Below are 14,341 nucleotides of genomic sequence, written 5' to 3' on the forward strand. Positions count from 1 at the left end.
ACTTGGTAATATGTAACTAATATTCTGATTTTATGATGAACTTTCCAAATTAAATTGGAAACAAATTAACAATTCTTGGAACCTTCATAAGAAGGAACACAATTTAAATGACTAATATACTGTTGGACTATAATCTCATTCTTCTTCTCAAAGTCTCATAGGAAAGAACATACAATTAAAATTATTATTTAAATAATGCAAATATCAAACTCTTGTTCTTTAAAACAATAAAATTGCATAGGACAAATAGAGATGCGCATTTTCAGTCTTTCCAGTCTCATTCATTATAACATTGAAAATGCATAGAATGAATAGAGGTGGACTTTCAGTCTTTAGTCTTAGATCTAATTTATATGCAAATTGTTTTTATGTTCAAGATATCTTACATAAGCTAGAAGTGACACCTACAAAATTTGAATATTAATCTAATCATACAGTTTTTCCTTCATTTGAAAGGTTTAATTGTTTTTTTTTTAGGTCTTTTTTGATTGGTAAAGAATGATTGTATTAAAAGCGCCTTCCAAAGGGTGCACTAAAGTATACACAGCGTATACGAAGCGCTGAAGGCCAAAAGAGACAGAGGGGACACAAAAAACACCACCCTTGAGTTAAAAGGTTTAGTTTAGTTGATGCCGAACACCTCTCCTTTACATAAATAAAGCTTTAAAGCCAATTATTTTTTCTCAAATATTTTAGGTTCCTAAAACTTCCATTAAATCTTTTCAAGAAGACTCCATTTATTAGGAATTATCATTTTTGCAAGAACTAAGAGCTAGCACCAGTGGGTAGTCATAAAATGCTTAATGATCTATTGTTACCAGAAGGACACTAAAGGTTATTCACCATTGTGTTACAAAATAAGAAAATAGTTAGAATATATTCAAACCTGCATGTAACCAACATTTTCCTCCCCAAGACCAATTCCTCCAACTAAAACAGGATGGAACGGATCGAAATGTTCAACCATCTCAAAAGGAACATCATGGACCTCCAATCTTAGATAAGTTCCTGTCCTAAATCCCTCTACTTCTATTCGAGTTTCCTCATCAAGATCATTGAGTTCAGCCATATTCATTTGTTTCCGAAGTTCAACCTCCTCTTTCAACTGCAAGAACCAAGCATGAGTTAAGACCAATGCCACAAACCAGTAAACTTAAATGTACAAGGAATACCATAATACCTACCTTGTCAAAAAATCCACTTTCATTAGCTTGTCTATGGTGAAACTTGGACCCATGTTCAGCATTAATTTCCTCATCTGATGATTCAGATCCATCACATGTAGATAGAAATTAAGGTCACACAACCAATTTTCAAATAATTTACTTAAAAAAGAAAGCAGATGAGAGGGAAAAGAAAACCAGTGAAATTGTTCACATAAAAGACTGATGAAAGACAAGTCATGATTAAGAAAATAACAATAAGGACCAGTGGATGGAAAGAGAGAGAGTTTGAGTTCCAAAAATTCAAAAAAAATATCAGTAGAAAGGATATTGAGCATCAAATTTTGCACGCAAAGCAAGCTTCTTAAGCCTCCTTTCCTCAATTGATGAATCATTTTCCTTGTGGATTGCATCATTCCCAGCATCTCCTGCCTCTTGGCTCCGATACTGCTCACCCGTTTCTAGGTCTTCAAACTCACCATAAACATCATCATCATCACGATCACTACCAGTCTCCAAGACTTGACCTCTACTAGCAGCCTTTGACCAATCCCCAGTGATAAAACGATCACGAATGCTTTCAACAATTTCAACCTCTTTCCATTTCTTGAGATTTGCATGATTTGTGAATTTGGAACAGTCCTCAGCATTTACATGGCCACTACCCAATCCTTCTCTCAACTTCTGCATTAAATAAGACCAGGAGTAAGAAAGCAAACACACCCATTATCAAGTTCATACATATGGACCAATTTTCCAAAGGAGTTCAAATTCTAATTATCTAGTAAAAGTGCCTCCTACTCTAATAAAAGAACTCCTTGATGGTAACAATAGCTGCTACAACAAACCTTGTTTCCCTCTCCTTTTGGCTTAAAGAATTCATCATCCTCACTTTCTTCATCCTCGCTACTATGATGTGCTTCATCAACAGAATTTGTAGAATGTGAAGCAGATTCTTCACCGTATACCAGTCGCATAAGATTAGTATTTTGTTTTGGGATGGTTCTTTCCACCAAGGACTCTTTCCACTTTGAAACATTCCCCATCTCATCTCCTATGAGGGCCATCAATAAGACATGTTAGATATGCAAAGTATGATGAAAAGCAATCTTATCAAAATTCTGCCTCAATTGAAGAAATAAAGAATGAAAAATAGAACTTGATGAAACAAAAATACAATCACTGGAAATTAATATCAGCTTGCTTTTTCATTCTAGTCATTTATCCCAATTAAATACCATTACATAAAATACTTTTCAGCAGGCCCATTATGAATTTTACAACGCACATAAGATTCAAAGTGAAAAGAGAAATTATACCATCTGTTTTTTGATCCTCTCCATCTTCCTCAGAAGAATATGAACCAGAAAATGACAGGTTATCTCCATCATCTTCATTTTCTTCATCATCTTCATCCAAATCCTAAAATGAAGTGAATGGAAAGATTATAGGTATCTTAGAAGAAAAAAACTACTCCACAATCAGAGGAATCAAGATATTATTTTGATAGAATAATAATTATGACAATTTTTTTTTTGATAGGTAGAATAATAATTATGACATTATTAACCAAATATATTTCACATCTCTAAGAACAAATAAGTCAAGAAAGAAATAGATCGGTGCCAATTTAAAGCCTTGAGAACAACAATTTCTACAATCTCCAAATTTATCACTAAATTCTTCACCTCATGGATGAATAACTCACTGAAAGAACCTTAATTTTCACTCATTCTGTTGGCTTTCTGCCTTGGATCTCTCTGAGGGAGTCAGAAAATGAACTTTGTATAATTGATTGGCAGAAAACCTCACTGGTTGATTTGGTTTGGTGGGGGGCCAGGGAGGCAAGTTTTCTTGTCTCTAGCATGGTGTACTTCAAGTGAAATTTTGGAGATGCCACCAACCTGGCCCTTAATGAATTATTGGCTTAAGAAAAGAGACAAGATAAGCTTGCATCAGGGTCAAGGAAGACAATAGATGGGATGGGGGGAAAAACAACTAAGCTATTTTCATAAGCTAGTGATGCTGTACATTGCCTGTGGCCTCATGTCAAGTTCAGTCTCACAAGAAAAAAAAGAAAAACATTACATCCATGAAGAGCTCCAGTGTAGTACTACAATGAAATCATCACATCAAACATTCAGGAAATAATGACAATAACAACATCCAATAATAGTTTGAAAGAATTAGAGGGCCTCCAAAGGCATTCTCATCCTCCTTTCACATACTTCACCTCAGCCCACAAGGTCCACAAAAACATTGACTAAAATCATTTGCAGTAACAAAGCAAATAGGAAGTGGATCACGGACATCAATCCAACCCCTTCCCCACCACCCCAATTTTCAGAGACAATTTTGTTCAGTGACCATGACATGCAGCAAGATAATTACCTTTAGATCATCATCAATGTCATCTCCAAAAATAGCTTTTCTCCTCAGCCTTCCATCATGGAACTCAATCTTTTCCTCAACGTTATCTTTTAAAGGGGGTTGCAGTTCTGATGCATTACCGTTTTCTTCTTCAAGACCCTCTTTACTTGTTAAAGTTGCATCCTTTTTAGCAGCATGATCTTGCTCTAATGATGCCGAACCATCCGAATCTTCAGAACCAGTTCCTTCATCAGATCCATCAGCTTCATTTTCACCCCTAGACTGATATTGGCCTAGCTCTTCTCCATTGATGTTCTCAACAATTTCATCAATACCATTCAAATTATTGGCTTTAGATGAAACATTTGGCTTCCTGCCAAAAAGAGAAATGAAGCTTTTTTCTAACTTCTCATCAATTGAATATTTAGTATTCTGAAGTGATTTCACCAAGACTTCACCTACATCACGATCCTTTCCTGAAAACACCAAAAATTTCACAGAATGAAAACAATGGTAGTTGTATTATAGAAAAAGAAAAGGAACGAGAAGGCAATCATAATAATAAGGGAATGCCAAGATAACAGCCTATTATCCTATGCATTATTCCACATAAAAAATGAATAGAAGACTAAAATAAAACAGTTATCCAACCAAAAAAAAAAAAGTGCTAGCTCTATTCCAGTAAAAAGAAGAGTGGATGGTGCTAAGAATGACACAAGGAAAAAGTGAATTTATATAAGCAAGAAGTAATCTAAGTGATCTTTTATCTATGTAACAAATATGGACAAATGCAAAGACAATTATAAAACCTTTCCGAGCAGCTCCCCCATTTTCATCATCAACATTAGAAAACTGTACAAGATGGTCATTTATGTTTATGTAGACAGCATCCTTGTCATATAGGAGATCCCCAAGACCAGACATAGGTGCATAAAATAGTTTGTCCCTGTCTCGCAATCCCTTCTTTTTGGCAGCTGATGGTAAGGGGCAGGGATCAGCTAACCCAGTGACACCAGCTAAACTGTGATCACCTACACCAGCAATATGCACCTGATTCGCAAATTTTTAATCATGACCAAAGGGAAAATAACAGCATAATGTCAAAATCATTTTAGGGTGAAAGACTAAAGCAAAGTTTTTTATTTCCTAGAAAGGGATAGACCTCAACACATAAGGCATCAATATAACATGTTGAATAGTTTTATTCTTAAAAAATATATATATAAAAGCAAAAGAATACATAAAATTGCTGTAAGATAAACTTCTACACATCATATGCAATTGAAGCTAAAAACAAGAATAATGATATATTAGTTACTGGCACAATTTGTTTCTTCGATCTTGAACAAGTTAATATGAGAAATTTGCTACTATCAATTAAAAGGAATTAATTCTATAAAGCACAAAGAAAACTATATTTATCCCTTAATTAAACATACACTAGGAATGCAGCAAATTGTCATAAAGAAGTTCTCTAAACAAAATTGGTCAATGGTTATGATTCCTTTGACACACTCCAAGGTGATTTTTATTTTAAGAAAATGCTTGAAGGAAATCTAAAAATTTCAAAACATGTTTAACAACAATCAAAATAGCTTAATTTAAAAGGATGAAAGAACCCTTTTTTTTTTATAGGTAACTGAGAGAACATATTAACAAGTGCAAAAGGTGCAGCCAAGTACACAACAAAATATACAACCCATGCCAAAAGGCTAGCAAGAGAGAAAGTAAAAAGGAAATACCAACCACCCCAGACCACAAAAAAACTAAAGTCCACCGGAGTCTCCCTATCGGAGAAGACCATCACTGAAAGCACAACCCACACCAAAACAAACCCCTAGAGACTAGCAGGAAACAAGAGACACCCTAGAGACCATCTAGACCCCAAAACCACCACCAAGCTGCAACACGAGGGCAGCATCCTCAAAAAGATGGAGCACAGACTCTGCTGCCCCTCCCCCTTCCCCTACACGAGAGTGGCAAGCAATTGTAATTGACCAAGCATTCTAGCTTTCTTGTCTCCCTCTCCATACGAGTTTCCAAAGGCAAGTTCTTCTTTACCCCAAAAATCCTAAGGATGAAAGATCTACGAAGTAAAAAATAAAAAAATTAAAATCTTGCAGCAAAGGGATGCTATGGTTGGTCAAAATGTGTGGCACATATTAGATATGCATTACAGCTGCCTCAGTTTTTTTTTTTTTTTCTTTTGTTCATACAATCATACAAACATATTTTCCTTGGGATCCAACCTAGAATCTCCTACATCCCCACCCCAACACCTTGCCACTTGAGTCAAACCTCAAGAGCCACTACCTTAGTATTTGAAACCAATGTTCTAGACTAGTAGTTATTGGTTCAGGTTCAATCGTTAGACTGGTAGTTGAACCGTAGTTGAATTATGATGTAATATATATACAATTTATCTATTATTAAAAATTAAAAATAATTATAAGAAAATTAAATATATATATATATATATATAGATAATTAAAAACCTCAATAATATTTTTTTGTTTTTGATATTATTAAATTAAATTATAAGGATAAATATAAATGTATTAATATTTTAAATTTTATTAGATTAAACATATATAATATTTAAATGTGAAGATATATTCAAAATGGAGGAAATTTTTTATTATTTAATTTTATCTACACATCAAAAGTTATATATATATATATATATATATATATATATAGAGAGAGAGAGAGAGAGAGAGAGATTATTTTGAAATTTTAAAATTTATCATATTATTTTACTTACATTATTTTCAAAGTTATGATCATAAAAATATTTTAAAAAACACATTATTTTTTTATATTATTTTGCAGCAATTTATAACAAACACTATAAGTGGCCCAACCACCAACCCCCCACCCCAGTTCACTTTTTAAATATTGTTTGAAATATGAGCATTAGGTGAAAATGTGCATTGAAGCCTTTTTCTAAAGTTGGCATTTAAAGCTTACATTTTTTTTTTTTTGTGCTATTTAATGAAAAGTGATTTATTCAGAAAAATGGCCATCATGATTATACATGAAAGAGGATTATTATCGAAAGTTGATCAATAACTTCAAATTTTTCAAAGACATTTTCACTTTCTCCATTTTCTAAGGACAAAAAACATTTCTAATTTCTGCTGAACAACAAGTACTAAATTTCTTAAACCAATTTGTCTTTATTCCAAAGATACAGTTTTGAACTCAGATTCTTCTATAAAAAATTAACATAAAAGGATAGAGAGAAAAGTGTTGAAAGGGAATAGGGAAGTTCAAGGCCAACAAGATCCTCGGCCAAACTAAAGCGTTCATAGACATGATGACAGAGTAGAGTACTTCAAAAGAAAGGAAAAAATAATAATAAGAGAATGGAAAATCAAGTAGTAAGAGAAGACAACCTCCGAAAAACCAAAAAAGAATTTCTGAATATTAAGGCAACATAAAATACAAGGAGAAAATGAAAGAAAAAGACATAAACCATTTGCCTCTTAATTGAAGAGCAAATTATATTCTCTAGATTTATTTCTTCTTCTGACCAAGGTTTAAACTAAGCCAAGCCAAATATGAAACAATCCCACTTCACTTGATCAAAACTAGGATCAATCTCAAGCCAAGAACAGGCTCACCTGAGCTCAACCGTTTCTGTTGAAGCAAAATTTATGTGTTTGGCTGGGACCAAGCTGGTTTACAAGCCTAACCTGGCTTGTACATTAACCCAATAAAAAAATACAACTATTGTCTGTGTCTAAGAACATTAGCTATAGAATTCACAAATCATAGATCAAAACATCCTTCAAAAGCTTAAACATTTCTTTGTCATATCTTATAAAATCTATTAATAGACAACTTTCGTCAAAGGGTTTAAGTGGAGGGGCCTAGAGGTGGCAGGGTCAAGATCTCTCACATCATTTTTTCCAATGATACTTGACTCTTTTTCCAGGCGGATGGATAATGAGCAAGTTTCCTTTGTAACATGCACCATTTTATGTTTTGAAGCTGTTTTAGGATTGAAACTCAACTTGCAGAGAAGTAAGAAGTTGCCTATGGAAGGGTGGAAAATTTGGAGGCTTTAGCTGGTGAGTTGGATTGTAGGATAGGAAGCATTTCTTTAAAGTATCTATATATGTTGTTAGGGGGCTAAGTTTAAGTCCCTTTCAGTGTGGGATTCAGAAGAGGAAAGATTCATGAAAATGCTGGCTTGGAAAAGCCCAAACCTGTCCAAGGGAGGAAGGCTTACCCCATTGAAAAGCGTATCATCCAATCTTCCAATTTTATTTATCATTGGCTTTTGTAATGCTTAGAAAGGTCAGGATCAGGCTGGAAAGAATTCAAAAATATTTTCTTCAAGGTGGAGGACTTCTTGAAAACAAAACTCACCTAGTAAGATTGATGGCTATTAGTACTAAAAATAGGCATCGGAGGCTTGGGCATGAGGAGGTTTGGCCCCCTCAACAAAGCACAACTAGGTAAATCGCCATAGGAATTTGCATGTGAGCATTGAAACTTATGAAGAAAGGTGATTGTGGAGAAGCACAGGGAATCAGAAGAGGGTTGGACCCTGGAACAAGATTTGCTATAGGGAATGGTATGAGGATCAAGTTTTGGCATGACCGTTGATGCAGTGATGACCCCTTAAAGTACTGTCTTCTGAAGCACTTATATATAACAATCCACAAGGACACTTGGTGGCTGATTTTGGGACAGAAATAGCTGAAATCCTAGATTTAGAAGGACCTTATTAGATAGAGAGATGTCATCCATGGAATCTCTGTTACAACTTTTGAATCCTGTAAGTGTCTCAAGTCATGTAGAGAACACGTTGATTTGGAAGACTAATATAAAGCATTCATTTTCCATCAGCTCATACCACACATCCCTTGTCTCCAAGGAGCCACACTCTTTTCCTGCTAAGCTGATATTGAACTCTAAAGTGTGTGCAAAGACGATATGGAACCTGCAACCCACATTCTCATTCACAACAAATGGACCTTTGGTTTGTGGTCTTTGATCTTTTCTCTTTTTGGAGCATCTTTGGTGTTTCCCCTTTACATTCATAGAAGTCCTCACCTGACACTGCCTTTATGTTAGCACCAAAGTTTTTACAGGCTAAAGTGTAAGGTGAAGCATTTAGTGCTCATAAGGCAAGGCATAAGCCTCAAGGCATAGAGGCGTAAGCCTCAAGGCATAGAGGCGTAAGCCTCAAGGCATAGAGGCGTAAGCCTCAAGGCATAGAGGCGTAAGCCTCAAGGCATAGAGGCGTAAGCCTCAAGGCATAGAGGCGTAAGCCTCAAGGCATAGAGGCGTAAGCCTCAAGGCATAGAGGCGTAAGCCTCAAGGCATAGAGGCGTAAGCCTCAAGGCATAGAGGCGTAAGCCTCAAGGCATAGAGGCGTAAGCCTCAAGGCATAGAGGCGTAAGCCTCAAGGCATAGAGGCGTAAGCCTCAAGGCATAGAGGCGTAAGCCTCAAGGCATAGAGGCGTAAGCCTCAAGGCATAGAGGCGTAAGCCTCAAGGCATAGAGGTGTAAGCCTTTTAAGATTCTAATTTTCATAGTTAATAAATATTTAAAATATATAAAATTAAATTAAATAAATGATAAATTTCATAATAAATTCATTTGTCACATAAACCATATTAATAATTCCATAACATAAATGAAAAAATAATAATAATTGCATTTCATAAATTTGTTGCTATTTGAAAATAATAATAATTGACGTACATTATCATTTTTCCTTGAAAAAATAATTATTATATTATATGATTGACATAGGGAAAAAAAGTAAGTGACATGTATTTCTATTTCTATTATAATAATCCTTATAAATTTGATAATAATTTAATGGAAAGGAAAAGACTTTCCCTCCGACAGATTTAATCATTAAAAAAGGGGAAAAAAAATTGGAAATTCAACCAAGAAATAGAATATTATGATATAGATGCGTTAAAAAGGCAAGTGATGGTGTGATGTTGGTTTGACTTCACACAAATCAAAGGGAAAAAAAGGCACAAAACAAGGAAACAAAAGAGATAGACAAGGACATACAAAAACAGAGAGAGAAGTGAGAGAGATGAGGTGAAGAAAAAACAGAGACTGAGGCAGAAAACCTGTGACCCAAAAAAGAGAGAGGTGACGACCCAGACAAGACCAAAAGCAGACCAAAACTACGAGGACTATCTTCTCCTCTCGATCTATTTTTGTTTGAATTTTTTTTTTTTTCTGGGTACATCTGCAACTCTATTGAGGCTTATGCCTCAACCTTGAAAGTGTGCAAAGCATGCCCCAGCCAAGCCTTGAACCCTAAGGCATACGCATTATGGGGCTAACGATTTTTTTTTTTTTCCCCTTACAACTCAACACATTTTGCAGCCGCCTCGACGCATGCCCGAAGAATGCCTTTCAAAACTTTGGTTAGCACCAGACATAAAGTTGGGAGGTTGATCCCTCTCTTTATATTTTGGATTACTTGGAAAGAGCATAATAAAATAACATTTAAAGATGTGGAGCAGTCATGTATGGAGTTGAAAGATTTGCTTTGAAAGTTTTTATTTTTGTGGTCAAGAAGGGAGTCAGATTCTCATATGTTTCCTTTTTTGGATCATATAGACATCATTGGAGTTGGATAGCTTAATTGTGGTGTTTGTCAATGTCTTGAGTTCTGCCAGTATACATCATGTATACTATGGTGTGCCCCCTCTTCTGTTAGGTGTCTTTTAATGCATTCTTTATGTTTTCATCTATCTATCTATCTATCCAGTGCCCCCCCCCCCCCCCCCCCCTTCTTTTTTTTTTTAATAACCGAGGAACCTTCCATGGCCAAGGACTCTCTATGGGGACCCAAACCTCGGAGTGCTAACCGCCTAACAGCAACCAACATCAGGTAAATTTAAGGTATCATCAGTGGTAGGATTCGAACCCAGGACCATGTGCCACTTATTGGGACCGCACTTCCTAGTGTGAAACCTAACCAATTGGGCTACGCTAGCAGGTAGTATGTCCCCCTTTTCTTAGGTGCCTTTTAATGCATTCTTTATGTCTTCATGTATCTTTCTAAGGGCTATGCTACTACTACAGATGCAAGAGTGAACTGATATCAAGTGACAGGACCAGGCCTTGTGTTTTTAAAGTTTATCGAGCAGCAATATGCCAAATAAAAAGTTAAGCAATTCTTAAAGAAAAAAGAGCTAGTATCATGTATATTAAGAAATTAAGAAATGTATAAAGGAGGATGAGGAATCATGCCAAGTTGAAAGGGTTAAGAGCAAAAAAAAAAAAACTTAAAAACTAGCCATCAACATGCACAGAAACAATAACAATTGGTCCCCCTTGCAGAGATTAAGATCACAAATAACAAGTTAAGCTTGACTTGTTTACATCTAGCAGGTTCATTTATCATCTTTAAGCAGTACCCACAAAACAATTTAACTCATCCTCCATCTATCAAGTAAACAACTCTTTGAAGCATATTAATAAAATTTTAAAATGCTGTCGAAATACAAATGAATTGTTTTATTTAAATAAACAAATAAATTTGCTCCAGGACATAAATATCATGATCCCCAGTGGTTTCATGTTTCAAGACATAAGCCCTTTCCCTTTCTCATGAAAAGAGTTCAATTCTTATTAATCCATATATCAAAGGGAATGGGAAAATGGAAAGTTTAACAATACATACCTTAGTTCCTTTCTTCAAATTGCAGCCTCGTAAGTAACCATAAAGTGTGATATTCCTGTCACATTTGTTATTCAGTTGCACTCTTTCTGGTGGTGTGACATCTTCAAAACGATCCACCAAAATATAGGGATGAGAAGCTCGCCAAGACAAAGGATGAAACTTCATAACAGAGATGAACCTTGCAAGATTATGAATTTCACGTTTAGGGTACCTATCAACCAGAAATGTAGAACAAATCTTGTGAGAACATGTGCAGATGTTATAAATTTTACAAAGTATAAAGTAAGCATATGATCCTTAACAGAGAGCACTAGGACTAGGATTCTTACTTCCCATGAACAAGACCTGATAAGTAAAATAATTTAGCTCCATCATATATTTCAGTCCAAAATCGATGCTTGAGACGTTGCTTTGTCTTTTTCAGTTTCTTTGCATCCTTAAATTTATCAAGGTGTGTGAGAACTCCCATAACCTTGGGGAATCCATGAACTTGCAAAATATTAAGAAACTCAAAAGTTTCCTACAAAAGCGAAAGGGAAAAATTCATCAAAAACCAGGCAGCATCACCAGAAAAGTTGCAAAAAAGTACACAAGGATGCAATATAATAAGATAAATTAAACAGATGCAGAAACAATGTGACTTGATTAAAATGATATTATGCATGAAGATCCATAAATTTCAATAAAGTTCATTAAAATTATTAATCTTGCATTCTCCCAGTCAGGAAATTGATAAATATGAATATACAAGTCAATTCATCAACAGCGAGAAATCAGTTGATAATATGACAACAGAACATTTTATTCAAGACATTAAGTTCAAATACCATTGAAAGCTCAGATAACAGCTTAACTAGCACTGCAGGCATGAAAAGCTCTTGGAGAATATTCAGGTTATAATGATATCCCACTAAGAGCGAACATCAAACAACAATAATAATAACACTAAGAAGCAAACATCAACCAAAAAAAAAAATCTCACCATTTCAAAGCCATAACTCCCATCTATAAGAAGCAATGCTAAATCAGCAAACTTTGCAGCATCAATCATTCCATTAATATCATTTGGACACTCCACAAACTGTAGTCGCCTATTCTTACCTAGCACACCAATTTATCAACCACTTAGCATTCAAATAAACTTCAAGAAAAAATTAACACTGAAACAAGAAAGTTTATTTCAAAACCAGCTAAAACTAATTAATAATTGAGGATAAAGGTTAAGCATAAACCTGAGACAATGGTAATTGGGCCTCGAACCTCAGATAAATTATGCTTGGTGTAATGTTTCACTAGAGACTTTATTAGAAGTGATTTCCCAACCTGCAATGGAATATTTAAAGCTCAAATATCTCAAACAACAATGAATTATTGTTCCACTTGGCAATTAATGACTTATTTACCATACAAATGATGGATACCTGAGGAGGCCCATGGACCACAACAACATATGGAGCCGGTTCTCCAGTCGACCGATCAATTGTTGGGATGTGAAGCCTACGCTGCTCTTTCTCTGTAGCACGTGATTGTAGACGCTTGGCTTTCACTGATGAACTAAAAGCAAACGCCTAATACACACAAGTACACATCCATATGATTAATTAAAATTATCAAGCACAATATAACATCATATACGACTAAATGGAGCACTTATAAAGCATGAAAAATGAACCTTAGGATTATGCTTTTTCTCGTCAGAAATGTCACGCTTCCTCTTATCAGATTTTGATTTTTTCTTGGCAGATGGGCCTGACTGACGAGATCTATGAGACCTATGTGGTTGGACATCTCCAGTACCACTAACTCCAGCCATAATAGGTTTAACCAAACCAAAAATAATAACAAATATGGTCCTGCAAAAAAAAAGAAACGAACAAACTCAATTGAAACTTTTTTTTATAAGTCATACAGCAAGGTAAACAGGTTGCATACAAAGAGAAAAGGAACAGCCTGACAACAGGGAAAAACAAAAAGGTGGTCCCTCCCTCATCTAGAACCCACCCAATCAACAAAATCGAAAAATTCCTAAGTTAAACTCAAAACTAAAAATTTTCCTTCCAAATCACAGCAAAACAACACCCAAAATTGAGAAAAAGAACACCAAACAACAGCCATAACTGATATATTTGAAAAATCAATGACTCTTCAAAAGGAAAATTTTTTCATGAGAATCACAACCCATGATTGAAGATCCGTGACGAAGAAGACGAGCCCAATGAAGTCTTTTAGTCCAAGTTGTGATTGTCTTTGAAGTGTATGAGAAGAGGAGGTTGAAGGCATTTCTTCACTAATCTCACCAAAAGGTGGGCTGCAACACCTTCATGGATCTCTCGTCCTCCACTAGCGACAATCTTAGGCGCTGATCTCTCATCTCTCTACTTCGTCTCCATGGTGTCACTGGCATGGGTGTGGATTGTAGGGGAAGCTCTTTGCTTTTGCTAGGGTTCTCCTCTCTCTCTCTCTCTCTCTCTCTCTCTATCCGTGGGTGGATTGGTGGTGTTTGAGAATTAGGGATTTGAATATAGGAGCTAATGCATTATTTTATTGTTTTAAATGCCAATATCATTAATATAAATAGCATTATAATATGTTTTATTTTATTGTTTTAATTTTTAAATACTAATGTGTGGTAAAAATTGAGATATTTTATTTTATTTTTTAATTTGAGTTTGGTAATTGAAGAGTTGATTTGTTTTCAATTTCAATGTTAAAAATTTATTGAACAATTTCAATTTTCATAATATTTTATTTTTTTAGTTTTTAAGTTTATTTAATTATATTTATTTGTTTATAATAATTATTATAATATTTTATAATTTTAAAAATTTTTATTTACCTTATTTTGTGTATCTTCTCAAGCCTCAATATGATTTTTCTAGAAAGACTAAATAAAGACATTAAGTAAACAAACAAACTAGATAAGGTATTAAATATTAGAGCAACTCTTCCTCCTTTTGAAATATGCTATCTTTTCCACATTGAAAGCCTACAACAAAACCTTTCCTCCACCCTCTCCCACACTATTTTTGCTTTGAATGGAGCACCTAAAGGAAGACCTAAGTAAATAGACGGAAGGTTTCACACCATACATCCTAGCTTAACTACCAAAGCATTTGCATTAGCAACCCCACCA

The 14,341-nt window shown here is 34.9% G+C and overlaps 1 protein-coding gene across 2 annotated transcripts in view; it reads right to left on the reverse strand.

Moving 5' to 3' along the window:
* LOC100253844 (uncharacterized) overlaps nucleotides 1-14,341 on the reverse strand; it is a 33,041-nt gene that overhangs the window by 13,575 nt on the left and 5,125 nt on the right. For both annotated transcript variants that reach the window (XM_059737004.1, XM_059737005.1), the window contains 13 exons: nucleotides 12,881-13,061; nucleotides 12,630-12,776; nucleotides 12,441-12,531; nucleotides 12,191-12,309; nucleotides 11,538-11,728; nucleotides 11,209-11,419; nucleotides 4,343-4,583; nucleotides 3,555-4,009; nucleotides 2,483-2,585; nucleotides 2,012-2,217; nucleotides 1,493-1,847; nucleotides 1,185-1,279; nucleotides 887-1,105 (listed from right to left, as the gene is read on the reverse strand). In XM_059737004.1, coding sequence (XP_059592987.1) covers nucleotides 887-1,105; nucleotides 1,185-1,279; nucleotides 1,493-1,847; nucleotides 2,012-2,217; nucleotides 2,483-2,585; nucleotides 3,555-4,009; nucleotides 4,343-4,583; nucleotides 11,209-11,419; nucleotides 11,538-11,728; nucleotides 12,191-12,309; nucleotides 12,441-12,531; nucleotides 12,630-12,776; nucleotides 12,881-13,021 — 2,574 coding nt within the window. In that variant the 5' untranslated portion in view covers nucleotides 13,022-13,061. The remainder of the gene's footprint in view (nucleotides 1-886; nucleotides 1,106-1,184; nucleotides 1,280-1,492; nucleotides 1,848-2,011; nucleotides 2,218-2,482; nucleotides 2,586-3,554; nucleotides 4,010-4,342; nucleotides 4,584-11,208; nucleotides 11,420-11,537; nucleotides 11,729-12,190; nucleotides 12,310-12,440; nucleotides 12,532-12,629; nucleotides 12,777-12,880; nucleotides 13,062-14,341) is intronic.

Source organism: Vitis vinifera, chromosome 5 (assembly GCF_030704535.1).
Source record: "Vitis vinifera cultivar Pinot Noir 40024 chromosome 5, ASM3070453v1".
NCBI lineage: Eukaryota > Viridiplantae > Streptophyta > Magnoliopsida > Vitales > Vitaceae > Vitis > Vitis vinifera.